The sequence below is a fragment of the Triplophysa rosa genome, linkage group LG12 (genome assembly GCF_024868665.1).
Source record: "Triplophysa rosa linkage group LG12, Trosa_1v2, whole genome shotgun sequence".
Lineage (NCBI taxonomy): Eukaryota > Metazoa > Chordata > Actinopteri > Cypriniformes > Nemacheilidae > Triplophysa > Triplophysa rosa.
Genome location: NC_079901.1, coordinates 8071252 through 8086522, shown reverse-complemented (window position 1 = coordinate 8086522; position 15271 = coordinate 8071252). Strand labels below are relative to the sequence as shown.

At 37.7% G+C, this 15271-nt stretch overlaps 2 protein-coding genes across 3 annotated transcripts; both read right to left on the bottom strand.

Annotated features, from left to right (window-relative positions):
• Positions 1-5517: 5517 nt before the first annotated feature.
• On the bottom strand, positions 5518-11013 carry LOC130563144 (gastrula zinc finger protein XlCGF8.2DB-like). Its single transcript, XM_057348574.1, has 2 exons — positions 10665-11013; positions 5518-8247 (listed from the first exon to the last, which is right to left on the bottom strand). The coding sequence occupies exons 1-2, from the start codon at positions 10744-10746 to the stop codon at positions 7181-7183; spliced, it is 1149 nt and encodes a 382-aa protein (XP_057204557.1). The 5' UTR covers positions 10747-11013; the 3' UTR covers positions 5518-7180.
• A 1392-nt stretch (positions 11014-12405) lies between these two features.
• On the bottom strand, positions 12406-14978 carry LOC130563142 (gastrula zinc finger protein XlCGF57.1-like). Of its 2 annotated transcripts, none has more exons than XM_057348573.1 (2): positions 14652-14978; positions 12406-13984 (listed from the first exon to the last, which is right to left on the bottom strand). In XM_057348573.1, exons 1-2 carry the CDS (start codon positions 14731-14733, stop codon positions 12822-12824), a joined length of 1245 nt encoding a protein of 414 aa, XP_057204556.1. In that variant the 5' UTR covers positions 14734-14978; the 3' UTR covers positions 12406-12821. The 2 variants fall into 2 exon arrangements, with proteins under 2 accessions (XP_057204556.1, XP_057204555.1); XM_057348572.1 differs by having other exon boundaries at positions 12411-13990.
• Between the last annotated feature and the right edge of the window lie 293 nt (positions 14979-15271).

The following is a 15271-nucleotide window of genomic DNA, read 5'->3' as shown; positions in this document are numbered from 1 at the left end:
TAGAGGTATATAAAGAACTTACATAATGAAGCGTTTTTCTTAGCTATTTCTATCTCCTTACATGGAATTCACCATGTTGTTTCTATAGTAGCCCTAAACAAACAAACTGCTCTAGAGCGCGACTGTAAATACGTTATCTCTTTCAGCAAAGAAGCTAAAACGTCTTTGTCCTGTTGAGCTGCTGTAGTGCTTTGAAAGGGAGGGGTGAGGGGTGGAGTGAGCCGTTGGTTGCAATTCACAACCTCACTGCTAGATGCCGCTAAATTTCATACACCTAATATATAACATAGTTTTGATTTATTTAGATGCTATAATTTGCAGTTACAATTCTGCTTACTAGTTTTGATGAGTTTACTATTATTCTAAAAGTTGACCAAATATACGACTAAGCATTTCCAAACTTTTGACTGGTACTGTATTAGAGGTTTTACTACGTTTAAATGACTAACAAAACAAGAACCGAGTCATTTTGACTAGTAAGCCGCCACAGCGAACTTGCTGTACGCCCTCTATCTTTCTTTCTCTGTTCTGATTTCATACTGTGAAGTGACTGGATGACATTTGATAATGTGTGTCCATCAAGCTGAGCCGCTGTGTAAAGCCACACTCACACATACACTCACTGACTCGACAACTCTTCAGACTAACAGGCTTTCCACAGACAGACACGGTGTGATAATGGAGTCACAACCTTCTCCTCACACACGAGCATGGCTCGGCTTCAAAGATTCACAACTGTCCACTGACCAAAAATGTGTTGAACAAGTGCAAATTCATCCTCTTTTTGAGTGGCCCAGTACCTCCACCCTCTTTTTGGATTGAAACTGTACACAATTTTGATAATCACATTTAAACAAGCAAACCGTTGTTATATTCAAATTGTACAATTCACCATTTCAATGCATTATTCATCGTGTCATTATGTATGTATTAGTCCTTGTCATTTGCATGATTAGTAAAAGGGAACCAAATTGGAGCCAATTTCTTTTTCACAAAGGCCTGCCAAAACACTTGGGTATTTAATAAGAAAATGAAGGTGCAGACAAAGGCTCAGAGTTAGATCTGGTTTATAGAACACAGAGGGGTTTTAATGTCAAATGAATTGATGAATATCTACTGCAATCATTAACCACATTACAAAAACATCATGGTTTTATAATTTTAGCTTTAAAATAGCCTGCCAACATCCCTGTGTGACAAATAGCCCACGGTCCTGCCTCCAACAATAACAAAATGTGTGTAATACTGAAATAAATAACATAATAACATAAGTTAATTGAACACCAAACGCATGCATTTGGTAGATACACACGCCCTGTCAATTCTCACAGCTTAAGGATTTAACCTTTTGACTCCTGGAGTTAAGAATGATTGAACATTAACTACAAGGAAACAAAACATGTCAGGGTGGCATTATAGATTTGCTATGAAGGATTTCCATAAACAGCAGAGCAATTATGATTTGACCGGGGGCACGTCTATATTTCAGCCCACTCAATGACTGCTATTGACTGCCGTGAAGAAGAGCTGTCCGTGCTGCTACTGCTGCTAAAGGTGTACGTGGCAAATGTGATTATGTATAAGAAAAATATGGTATATGTTATGTTATGTAACTAGAAATTCCGTGGTCAATATTTTGTGCATTGCCCTTAGGGGTGTAACGATACACTCAGCTCACGATTCTGCATATCTCGATGCTGGGTTCATGATACGAAACACATCTTAGTCTACTAAAATCTATCTGGTTTAACTAATTTAATTGGTGTAATTCTGTGCCAAGCTGTTTACAAAAAAATAAAATCACTGTAATGCCTTTCACAGAGCTATTCATAGAATATGATGTTTGATAAAAAGTATATTCATTATTTAATAATACTTTAAATAATAAAGTTCATACTAACTGCTAACTGTTCATGCTAGCACCATGCTCTGCAAACTGTAATCCACCATGTTGTTAAATCTTGCCATATACAGTTTACAGTTAAAATCATCACATTAGTTGATAGAATTATTTTTTCAACATTTCAGAAATGTAATCATTTGTTGAACATGGGCAATGTTTATCATACCTCTCTCCCTACTACTGAAGAACAGCTAAAAACAGCCTTTGGCCACATTTCCAGCTTGTCAAGCTGGTTTTAGCTGAAGGATGGGAGACCAGCTTGACCCACCAGCTAAAACCAGTCCAAACTGGAAGCTTGACCAGCCTGGCCAAGCTGGTTTGCTGGTCTTAGCTGGTTTAAGATGGAAGAAGCTTGTCAAGCTGGCCTCCCAGACCGACCAGATAAAACCAAGCTGGGAGGACCATCTTAAACCAGCTTTTTCCATTTTAAGCTTAGGCTGGTTTTAGCTGTTATTTTAGTAGGGTGGTAAAATAATTGTACACACAGTGACAGGTGGCATACGGCTTACATACAGTACATGCCAATCTCTGTGTTTCAGCTTAGTTGTGGATAAACGCTAAGCACATGTAGTGCATACACAACCCTTGCTCACTCTCAAAAACCGTCTCTTTCACTTCACCAGAACAAAGCGCTCGACCTTAACAGGCAGATCGAAATGCCACTTTGTGGTGAAGTGGGACATTACTGAAACACAGTCCGTCAACATGTCGCCACAATCACAAGTGCCTGTAATGGCCCACAGATTGTCCACACTCACACCCCTCAAAGAACCAGCAACTCTGATGGAGGGATGCAAAATATGAAGATGTAATCACAGGTGGAAGGCATGTCATTAACGGCAGTTGAAAGTCACTTGTGCTCTCACTTGTCTGCATGTATGTCAAATCAGTGTTCATTACACACACAAAGCTATTAGCCACAGAACATTAAACCAAACCCGGTCACAATAGAAGTGTCTATTTGGGGATTAAATCGTTTTCTTCAATGTGTGCATGTTGAGCTTTTGTTGCCTTCTTTAGCTGTGTTAGTGTGTGTGTTTCTATACCAGTTATATTTGGACTAAAATGGTCATGCTCAGAAATTATAAATCACAAAAACTAAGATTTATTTTTACGAATGCAAAAAGCTTTGTTCTAGGTTTGATTTTAAGATTTCGACTTTTGATTATATGATCATATAATTTTGGCATACGAATGTGTTTTTCTCACATGTAGTCTTGAAACGGACACACACACAAGTGTCAGGATACGCGGTGGAGAAGAACCCAGATGCAGGCAGCGGCAATGACGGGGTTAACAAATACTTTAATACACAAGACAACAAAACCAACAACCCACAATGGGGAAAAAACGGGACACGATTAACCTACAGAACTCAAAGAAAACACTTCCCTCGACGGGGAAAATTAAATAATAATACAAAAAACTCGACACAACGTCGAAAATGAGACAAGGTAATTTAAATTATGAGACAAGGCAAAAGGAACATGAACATAACACGAGGACTATACAGACAGGTAAGCACAAAGGTAATCTCCTTGGTAGGCACGAGAAACACAGGAATCACGACGAGGGCATGCAAACTCACAGCACAAGGTACGGGGTACAACGGATGAGCAACAAGACAATGAAACATGAGGGCATTAAATAGGAAAGACAAACGAAGGATAATTGACGAGGGCAGGTGGGAAACATTAGACACGGCAGGGAAGCAATACATGAAACGAGAGGGGTGGGGCCAATGACAAGACACGAGAAAGCACATGAGATGTAAAAACGTAAACAACCCATGGCTTTCTCACATAAAACCTAAGGGCTCTGTCCTGATCCTGCCACACGACTAGAAATACAGAAACAAGAAGGCAGGACCATGACACACAAGACTGTGATTCATCATAACCACATGACTAGAGTTACGGGGATGTTAAAGAAATGGCCCTTAATAGGTTTAAATCGTCCTTACAGAAAGTTTTAGTTTAGGTTAGGCACCTAATTACGTAATCACTAGTGCTTCGTTGCCCATCTTAAACCCTATTCGCATGGGATTAGTACTATCTGGGGACCTCATGTGATTTAGAAATGACCTCCCCACTGTATTTCATGTGACACATTCGCACGGGATAAGTGAAGCCTGTGATTTTACTCAAATTTACGGACTTATTTCCCGGATGTGATGGCAAGGCTTTGCGTATAGTTTGTATAGCCTATAGTTGTATGGTGTTTCATGATATATGACCGTACCTGTCAGCATTTGAGACCTGTGATCGCGATCCGGACAGAAGATCGTCGAACGCGATCGCGGGTCTCAAATGTTACGAGTTTCCATGAGAAATAACAAAACAGTAGACTCCCGGCCAAAACGACAGTGTTGGCAGGTATGGATATGACCCAGCATCCGAAATCATATCAAAACACTTCAACACAGCCTCCATTATTCGCAAACGGTGGAACCTTGAAAAAGGATATGAGATGGCCAATCACAGAGATGGCACTAATATTATCACAGGGCCTCGGTGTTCGTCAAAATATGTTAGGTAATTTACGGGGGAATTTTTACTTTACAAATTACAGACATGGCCGATTCGCACGGGATTAAGATCACAGACAACCTCTGCAATTAATACAAATGACTAGAGGTCCCCTGGTAATACTAATCCCGTGCGAATAGGGCTTTACTTGTGGGCTTTCACAGGGCTTGATTCTAGCGCCGACCCTTTTCTTTCTCTGTACGTGCTACTGTTGGGTCCCCTTCTTAGAAGGCAATAGTGTCTTTCCATTTTTATGCTGATGACACCCAGACACCTTATTTGCCAATCAAAAAATGATCCCACTGCAAAAAAGTTTCTATTATCAAGCTTTTCTGTTCACGATCAATGGCAAAAAGATTTTCATTCTAAATGTCTCCATATAATCTGTCTTTGTGTTACTTGGCTGCAGACAGTTCTCTGCTACCTGACCAGCTCACACTCAGGTTTGTGTGTAACACCATCTAATTATGGTCTCATTTCAGGATTTTGTTAACATTTCTTTTGAAATTACTGCCCAACTGAGAATATCTGGGCTGTAACACAAACATCTCTCCAACAGATCAGAGTACATTTGTAATCCCTAAACCATTTATGTGTCTTTTATATTCACATGAATGTTTAAATTAAGATAAATTCATGTTTTAATAAGGATTTATTTAAAAATATTTTCTTTTTATCTGTAAAAAGGTAATAAAGGTAATAAAAGTCCCTTACAACCAATTTTACAAACCGTACACCTTATAATAAATATCAAAGATTTTTCCTGCATGTTATAGATTTGTAAGTCTGTCAGATAATATTGTTGAGGGTTTTACTTAGCTGACGTGATTAAGAATAAAAGATTCAAAACAAGTCTGCAGTCTTCAAGGTTTAAGATTTATTCTCCAAAAAAGATATATATTTATACTGTATATATATATATATATATATACATTGCATTAAAGGTTGTGCTCTGATACAGCATAATGTTGCAGACAGAACACTGTCTTATTTCTATTTATTAGTTTATTCTCACTATCTTTAACACTGTTGCAATTTCAAATCATAAAAGTAAAGCATTCACAATATTGTCTTGTAATCTTATGACTTCACCTGACTTGATATGTAGTGACAACATTCCTGCTGTGAAAAAGGCGAATAATAAAGTGATTCCTAGATTAAGGGTTTCGTTTAATACACAACTAAACCGTTTAAAATAAAATGTGCATGACGGGAAATCACGTTTCTATCCAAACGGTGAAAGAGAACATGAAGCTATAAACTGCTTTGAGTCAACAGACGAATAGAAAAAGCTTTTAATTTGCATGCACTCAGCTTCTCACCCGTATGGGCTCGCTCTTGTCAATTTCGGCTACTTGACTGAGCGAAAAACCCTTTCCACAATTCAAGCACCTGTAGCGTCTTTCTCCATTATGGCCTCTTTGGTGCTGTCTCAAGCCAGAAGAACTTGCAACGCAAACACGACTACATCTGTCTGGTTTCTCTCTCCTATGGGAGAACCCAAGCAAGCCCTCTCATCTGCACAATTACGTGTTTTGACGTCCGATGATTGACCGTAGTTATGTGAACCAAGATTATTTTTGGAACCTCTTTCTGCTTCTCTCTAGCATGCATTCTCATGTGTACTTTAAGTCTTTGTTTACTCTTCTCACTGTAAACAGGTAATAGGTACTGTATCTCTAACATGAACGTTGAAGAGTGCATTACAGTTTGCTTTATCGTTGAAACTCTTTTTATGCTGGGGGCATAAGAAAGGCTTCTCTCCACTGTGAATTCTCATGTGTGTATTAAAGGAGTGTTTACGAATGAAACTCTTCCCACACTGTAAACATGTAACAAGCTGTTCTACAGTGTCAGCTCTCATCTATACATTCAAAGCTTGTTTACGGGTGAAACTCTTCATGAGAAAGGCATTTCTCCAGTGTGTAAAGTAATGTGATCTTTCAGACTATAATGCAAAAAAATCTTGAAAAATTACTCTCATTGTAAAATAACAATAAACCTTATCTCTGGTTTCCATAAGATTATTTATTTTCCGTTTTTGTTCTGTAATTTTTCATTCAACTTGTATGTAAAATGGTTTTGCCATGAAAACAGAATTCTAAACATTCCAAATTAAAATCATGTTTCTACTGTTTGTGTTTTACACTTCCAACCAAAAATATGTAAAAAAAAAAAAAACATTTTCACCAAACAACTGCATAAAATTTACAGAAAGAAAGAATTCCACATTAAAAAGCAATTTAGCAACAAAATATTATGAGACAAGTGTAATGACAAATCTCAACATACAGCAATACAGCAAGAACAAATAACATGTTTTCAATAACAACATTTCAAATTTTGCTAATTAAAATACAAATTTAAGGTATCAACAAGGCAATGGAAACCAGTAAAATTATTCATTTAAAAATGGTAATTCACTTACTTCCAAAATGATAATGTAGTAATTTAGGGCAATTAGGGGTGTAACGATACTTCGTATTACGATATTTCGTGAAGCAAAAATGTTACGATGCGCATCGTAGAGAGATGGGGATATTTTACGATATGTTTAATTCTATTCGTTCAGCGGTCAAGACGCTACCTACTCACGTGTGCTTCTCCAAGTGGTTTACAAAGCGTCATATTTTCCTTCACAATCGCCGTTAAAACACAGCAAACTTGAAGCGTGACTGTAGTTATTGTATTATATGGAATTTCATAACATTTGCTACACACTACAGTTATGTACTGATTACGTTGCAAATTACTTTTTGTTTTCGAACTGCATTATCTTTGGGCAATGATTCATTCTATGCGTCTTCAGACAATGTGATTGGTTGAAACGCTTCCCACATGAGTTGCATTGATATGGCTTCTCTCCAGTATGGGTTCTCTCGTGTGTTTTCAGGTATCCCAACTGAGCAAAACCTTTTCCACAATACGAGCAGACATGAGTTTTTACAACTATACGCTCTTTCTGGTTCTTGTTACTCTTTCCCTTGGGAGAACACAAGTAAGCCTTCTTATCTGCATGACTTTTCAGGTGCATTCTTAGGGCTGATGCAGAAGTAAAACTTCTGCTACACGGATCACATGTTAGTGACTTTAAACCAGAGGAAGAGCAGCGATGACTTTTGCATTGTTTTGCATATGAGAAGGTCTTTCCACACTGATTGCATGTATAAGGCTTCTCTCCTGTATGAATCCTCATGTGCGATTTAAGTCTTTCTTTACGTATAAAGCTCTTACCACACATATGGCATGTGAAGGGCTTCTTTCCAGTGTGAATCATCATGTGCACATTTAAAGTACATCTCTGTGCGAAACTCTCGTTACACTGATGGCATTTGAAAGGCTTCTCTCCAGTGTGAACTCTCATGTGCATCTTCAGGGTTGCTTTACGTGTGAAACTCTTGTCGCACAGGGTGCACGAGAAAGGCTTCTCCCCGGTGTGAATGGTCATGTGATTTTCAACGTATCTTCTCTCGGTGAAACCTTTTCCGCACTGAGGGCAGGTGAAAGGTTTCACTGCAGCATGATTTTTCATGTGCTGCCTTAGGTATGCTTGACAATGGAAACGTTTACCACAATCTTTGCATGTAAAAGGCTTCTCTCCAGTGTGAAGTCTCATGTGCACTTGAAGTTTTGCTTTATGTATAAAACATTTTCCACACTCAGTGCAGGTTAAAAAATTATTGGCTCCTAACAATTTGATCAATAGTTCATTGTCAGAGGAGCTAAAAGATGGTTTTTCATTGTTGATTTCTTGAGGTTTCGGATGCTGATGTTGCTCCTCTTCATTCAATTCTTCCTCTTTTACTTCTACGGTATCTAAAATTCAAAACATGTAATTGTCAGAAAAGCAACATAATGTCTATTTTTTTAAACAATCTGTTTACAAACTTTATGTACCAAACAAGCTTATAGACCTCTTTGGGAGAAGTGGAAGTGCAGTCTGGACCAGTGTTTACATCTGTGGTCTATAAGTTTCTTTTTAACAGGGGTGAATAAAACAATTAGCCTTGTTGCTGATATGTATAGTAAGAGCAGATAAATTAGATAACAAAGGTGTTTATAAAACAGTATTAAAAGCTGTTTAAATTGTATCCGGGGTTAAAGTAGGGCTGGGATTAACACATTATAAATATTTATTATCATGAAATTACCTTTAAAGGTTTAAAGAACAGCGATAGAATATGCCCATTGGCATTTCCTGGAATTACGTGTGTAAATCGTACTTCTTCTGTTGCCCGTATATGGAGTTTCTATGCAAGAGTGCCCTCTGGCTTTCAGGTGTGGTGGCATTTAACCGTAATTCATTGAAAAACTGAGCATAAGAATTGCACAATATATCGTCCCAGCTCTAGGTGAAAGTAGCACTGCTGTGGAGATGGCACACTGCTCCACCATCTCAACCAGACGATCCGATAGACAGTCTCTGCTCGTATCTCTGCATGCCTGAGTGATATTTCATTCTGGATGAAGGACCATCATCTGCAACTGAACCTTGCAAAGACAGAACTGCTTGTGATCTCGGCTGACCCAAAGTTTCATCGCAACCTTTCCATTCAACTAGGTTTATCAACCATTACACCTTCCAGGACAGCTAGGAACCTTGGAGTGGTAAATGATGATCATATAAGCTTCAAGGACCATGTTGCTAACACGACCCGGTCATGTAGATTTCTCCTGTACAACATTAGGATAATTAGACCTTTCCTATCAGAGCATGCTACGCAAATCCTGGTACAAGCACTAGTCCTGTCCATACTGGACAATTGTAATGATCTCCTGACTGGCCTTCCAGCTTGTACAACTCTGCAAATGATCCAGAATGCAGCTGCAAGAGTGGTTTTTAATGAGCCGAAAAGAGCACACACGTTACACCGCTCTTCATCAGTTTACATTGGCTGCCAATAGCCGTTCGCATCAAATTCAAAGCTCTGCTGCTTTCAAGACTACCACTGCTTGCTAATTCAGACTTATGTATCCACCCGATCCCATGCGCTCTGCAATCGAACAATGTCTTGTGGTGCCGTCCCACAAAGGGAAAAAAATCACTCTCACATCCTGTCTACACCGGATGCGACAGGCGCAACTCAACAAGACAACCTGCTTGTTCTCAATGGGTTTGTCGCGCCACATCCAGTGTGGACAAAATTTCAAATTACAATGTGTTTTAATGCGTTTCTAATGTCTTTTGTCGTGTCGCGTCATGCCACGTCACGCCGGTCGCGTCTTGTGTAGACAGTGTCACGCACTTTCTCCAGATGCGTTCCATGACTCTGGAATGATCTCCCTCTTGCCACAAGATCAGCGGATTCTGTAGCTGGGCAATTCCAACGTTATGGACGTGACATTTTGCATTATGGACGTGACATAAAAATGCTCAGAGAATGAATTTGTTACAAATATATTGAACCATCTGTTTATATTTTACTAAACCCTTGTTGATAGAGTCTGAACATAAAAAAATGTCAGTCTATGAATACATTTTCTATTTTAAAAAAGGGAAATAAACATGCGGTATGGATGCGACAAAAAAAGGACGTGTTTTTTGGGAGACGATAAACTTTGTAGGATTTCTGTGAGATAAAATGCACAATCCTGAAGCAATAATACCCAATTAATGGAGATGGGATGCCTCTTTATAGAACATAAAATAGTTATTTTATTTTGATTTTCATGTGTCCATTTATGAGGAATATGTAGCGTTATGGATGTGACAATCCTGAAAATGGCACTTACATGACTATGAAAAATCATGCACTAAAAATAAAACAAATGCTTTACAAATTTGAAGAGAGATCTCACATGGGTATTTGAACCACCAAATGTTAATATCTGTGCTGTTACCAAAGTAAAAAGTGTTGGTAAAAACTTTATTTTTTCATGGTAAGGTTGACATTTTCACGGAATTGCCCAGTTGTCTTTAAGAATCGACTGCATCTCTTCCATCAGCATCTGACCCATTAGTACAGTCTTCTACTTCCCTACCCCCCCCCAAAATAAAATAAAGGATATTCTTAGCTCTGTATACTGTGGTAGGCTAACTGAGACCAGGTTTTCCTGCACCTATGCATTGTTGTCATTTTGTTGCACATATTGCTTCAATTTGTTCGCCTACTTTGTAAGTCGCTTTGGATAAAAGCGTCTGCTAAATGACTGCATGCAATGGTAAAGTAGCCTTACCCTACTGACAAGACCAATACTGAAAAAACACTGATAAATAAGAAATGGACACCAACCTATTTGTTCTTCAGGATCTTCAGTCTTTACTCCGCATGGTTCTGGATAACCAAAGTCTTCATTCTCCTCTTTAATCAACATGTTTTTAATAGTGTTTCAGGGTCGTTTTAGTTGTTGGATGTGTAGTTACATTCACAGTTCTTTGTTGTATGTTCTTTATACCTCCGGCTTGCGATCACAAAACGTTCTGTTTAGACTTAGAAAATTACGCAAACAATACTGGCAAAGTAAGTGTTAGTAACGTGATATGAATCGAAGTTTATTGATGAATATTTTCGTTGAAAAGTAAACGTTTACAACCACACCAACCGTGACACCGTCGCCATTTTCTCGTGCCGTCACGAACAATCGCAGCGCGTCGTGTTTGGGGGCGTGGCTTAACACGAAGGACTGATGCCTGTGTGCAGTCAAATCTCACCACTCAACATTTTTCTGTCCGTGTTGTACTTCATATAAAGCAAAAGTACTGCAGTCCAAAAATGCTGTACTGTTTTCAGACGCATATACAAGTTATTATCAGTTCATATTTATTCGTGTAAACTTGAACTAATATAAAACAACATTGATATTAGGTGTTTTCCAGTGAATGTAGTCTATTTTGTTTTGATTCTGAATCAATTCAAACCTCACATTTACAAACAGGCTGACAAATAGCCCTACTCTAGCCTAATTCATAATAATGTGAGAACAGGCTCAACCCCAAGCATCGTTTTCACTTAGTTTTGCTAAATTTACCGTTTTCTGTTGTGGATTAAAACAAGTCTGCTGTCTTCAAGAATTAGGATTTATTCTACAAAGTAAACAATAAACATCACATTTTTATACTGTGATTTATACTGCTTGAACACATGTATCTAGTATCCAGTAACACAGTATCTAGCTTGATATGTGTATTGTTTGTATCCCTCAACCAAAGGGCGAGTCATTTGTTTCATTATGTAATGTTGCTTCAGCAGTGCATTTTTTTACAAAACATTGTTTTGATAAATACATTTACATAGAATTTTCTGCTAAATTGTGGCTTTGTTGTCTTTATTTGAATAAAAGTGTCTGCTAAATCTAAAATGTCAACGTTCAAGCAAAAATAGGCAGCACTGAAGCTCCTGGCATGCAACACCGTAACCTGCTGTTGTTAGAAATAAATGTGTGCTACTAATGTGGCTATGGGTGTACCATGTACATCGCAAACATGCCTGAAAAAGTTTGAAAAATTTAGATAGCTGGATTGCAGTAGATTATTCAGTAATTCAGTCTTTCTTCATCATTTAAATATTTCTTTCACCAGAATAAAAAAGCAATTATTTAGCTGAAGACCTACGATTGAGTTGACACAGAATGATCCATTGGCAATAAAATTAGTTGTAATGAGGAATGTACGGTTAAAAAAGTTAGTAAACCCTTCCATTATAGAACATGTATTATCTCTATGTATTATCTTTACAAGTTTATATAGTCATAATTCTACATTGTATGGAGTACGCACCCAAGACTTTCACTCACCACACGTGGTGATGTGACAATAAAAGTGATTTGTTTTCCAAATTATATACATTTCAACATAATTTCAGAAGTTTCAAAGCATTTTCTAAGAGACACACTACACCTTGTAACTCTTACCCAGCCCGAATGGTGATGTTTGGTCAAAAAGGGATAAACCCAACCATTGCATAGTTAATGTAAAATCCAATAGCTGGATTTGTGGGTAGAATGCACAAATCCAGCTATTGGATTTTACATTAACTATGCAATGGTTGGGTTAATCCCTTTACAACCCAACCCAACCATAGCTTGAAAACAACCCAGCAATGATGTAGGGACATAAATAATATCTCAAGCTGTGTGGCTTGTTGGGAAGAATAAAAATGTTTTTGGTAATATATTTTGTTTTGTGATTTCAAATTTTACTAATTAAAATACGAATTTAAGGTATCAGCAATGCAATCGAAACTAGTACAATTATTAATTAAAAAAAATGGTAATTCACTTACTTCAGAAATGATAATTTAGTAATTAAGGCCAATGCACATTCTTAATACTGACCATGGCATTTTAACTAGTAAAAAGAATAATTCTTGATATCTGAAATGGCAACACAAGTAAAAACTATATGCATTTCATAACATTTGCTACACACTATGTACTGATTACACTACAAATTACTTTTTGTTTTCAAACTGCATTATCTTTGGGCAATGATTCATTCTATGCGTCTTCAGACAATGTGATTTGTTGAAACGCTTCCCACATGAGTTGCATTGATATGGCTTCTCTCCAGTATGGGTTCTCTCGTGTGTTTTCAGGTATCCCAACTGAGCAAAACCTTTTCCACAATACGAGCAGACATGAGTTTTTACAACTATACGATCTTTCTGGTTCTTGTTACTCTTTCCCTTGGGAGAACACAAGTAAGCCTTCTTATCTGCATGACTTTTCAGGTGCATTCTTAGGGCTGATGCAGAAGTAAAACTTCTGCTACACGGATCACATGTTAGTGACTTTATACCAGAAAGAGAGCAGTGATGACTTTTGTGATGTTTTGAACACGAGAAGGTCTTTCCACACTGATTGCATGTATAAGGCTTCTCTCCTGTATGAATCCTCATGTGCGATTTAAGTCTTTCTTTACGTATAAAGCTCTTACCACACATATGGCATGTGAAGGGCTTCTTTCCAGTGTGAATCATCATGTGCATATTCAAGTTAGTTGTACGTGTAAATCTCCTCCCGCACTGGTCACAAGTCAAAGGCTTCTTTCCAGTGTGAATCATCATGTGCACATTTAAAGTACATCTCTGTGCGAAACTCTCGTTACACTGATGGCATTTGAAAGGCTTCTCTCCAGTGTGAACTCTCATGTGCATCTTCAGGGTTGCTTTACGTGTGAAACTCTTGTCGCACAGGGTGCACGAGAAAGGCTTCTCCCCGGTGTGAATGGTCATGTGATTTTCAACGTATCTTCTCTCGGTGAAACCTTTTCCGCACTGAGGGCAGGTGAAAGGTTTCACTGCAGCATGATTTTTCATGTGCTTTCTTAGGTATGCTTGACAATGGAAACGTTTACCACAATCTTTGCATGTAAAAGGCTTCTCTCCAGTGTGAAGTCTCATGTGCACTTGAAGTTTTGCTTTATGTATAAAACATTTTCCACACTCAGTGCAGGTTAAAAAATTGTTGGCTCCTAACAATTTTATTAATAATTCATTGTTAGTCTGTGAGGAACTAAATGATGGTTTTTCAATGGTGATATCTTGAGATATGTGATGCTGATGTTGCTCCTCTTCATTTAGTTCTTCCTCTTCCTCTTTTACTTCTATGGTATCTAAAACTCAAAACGTTAAATTGTCAGAAAGACAAAGTTTATTTCAAAACATTTTTTAAGATTATAGACGGTTTCATCAGACGCACATGCCTGGCCCAAAGTTAACAGGTTATAGTCTGGCTAGTAATATAACAATTTATTTAATAATGAATTAATATTAATATTATTATTTTATTATATCTTTATTAAAATAAAACAACTTAACAGTTATTGATTTTTTGAGGAGGTCTCCTGGAAGTTAAGTTTGGGCCACATAACGTTAATGTTGTTGTCACTGAAACCCATCTATAGACCACTTCGGGTGACTTAAACAAAGCCGGCCCGTCTATCGTTTCAGTTTTTGTAACAATACACAAATGTTTGAACAAAATATATCATTTAACTATTTGTAAGATTAAAAATATAATATTAATAAAATAAAAATGACATGAAATGAAACTGGAAGTGCTTTTGGACCAATGTTTACATTTTGCAAATGGTCTACACAATGGGGGTAACCCATATATTACAATTGTTGACATGCATATTAGGAGCACATAAAGGAGACAAAGGTCTCAGGGGTTTAAAAACCAGTATTAAAAGTTGTTTAAATTTTATATCAAATGTAAAGATTTACCCTACAGACAAGAGCAATGAGGTAAAAACACAATAAGGAATGGACACCAACCTATTCGTTCAGCTGTATCTTCACTTTTCATTTCACGTGGTTCAAGATAACCAAAGTCTTCATTCTCCTCTTTAATCAACATGTTTTCAATAGTGTTTCAGAGTCGTTTCAGTTGTTGGATGTGTAGTTACATTCGCAGTTCTATGTTGCATGATATTTATACCTCCGGATTGCGATCACAAAACGTCCCGTTGAGACTTTAAAAATTACGCAAACAATACTGGCAAAGCAATAGTTTACAATGTTATGAATCGAGCTTTATTAGAGCATATCTTCGTTTCATAGCAAACGTTCATTATCTCACCGTGACACCGTCGCCATTTTCTGGTGACGTCATGAACAGTCGCCGACTCGCCGCGCGTCGTGTTTGGGGGCGTGGCTTAACACGAGGAAGTAACTTGGAACAGATGGCCACAGGCTGTGTCAATTTTGAACGCTCAACCTTATTAGCTCAACAATGCTGTTCCGTTTTCACACGCACAGACTAGTTAATAATAATTCGTGTAAACTTGAACTAATAAAGTAATAAAAAACATATTAGCCCTAGGTGTTTTCCACTGAATATAGGCTACTTTTAATGTCTGCATGGTAGGACAGGCTCAATCCCAAGCGTTTTTTCT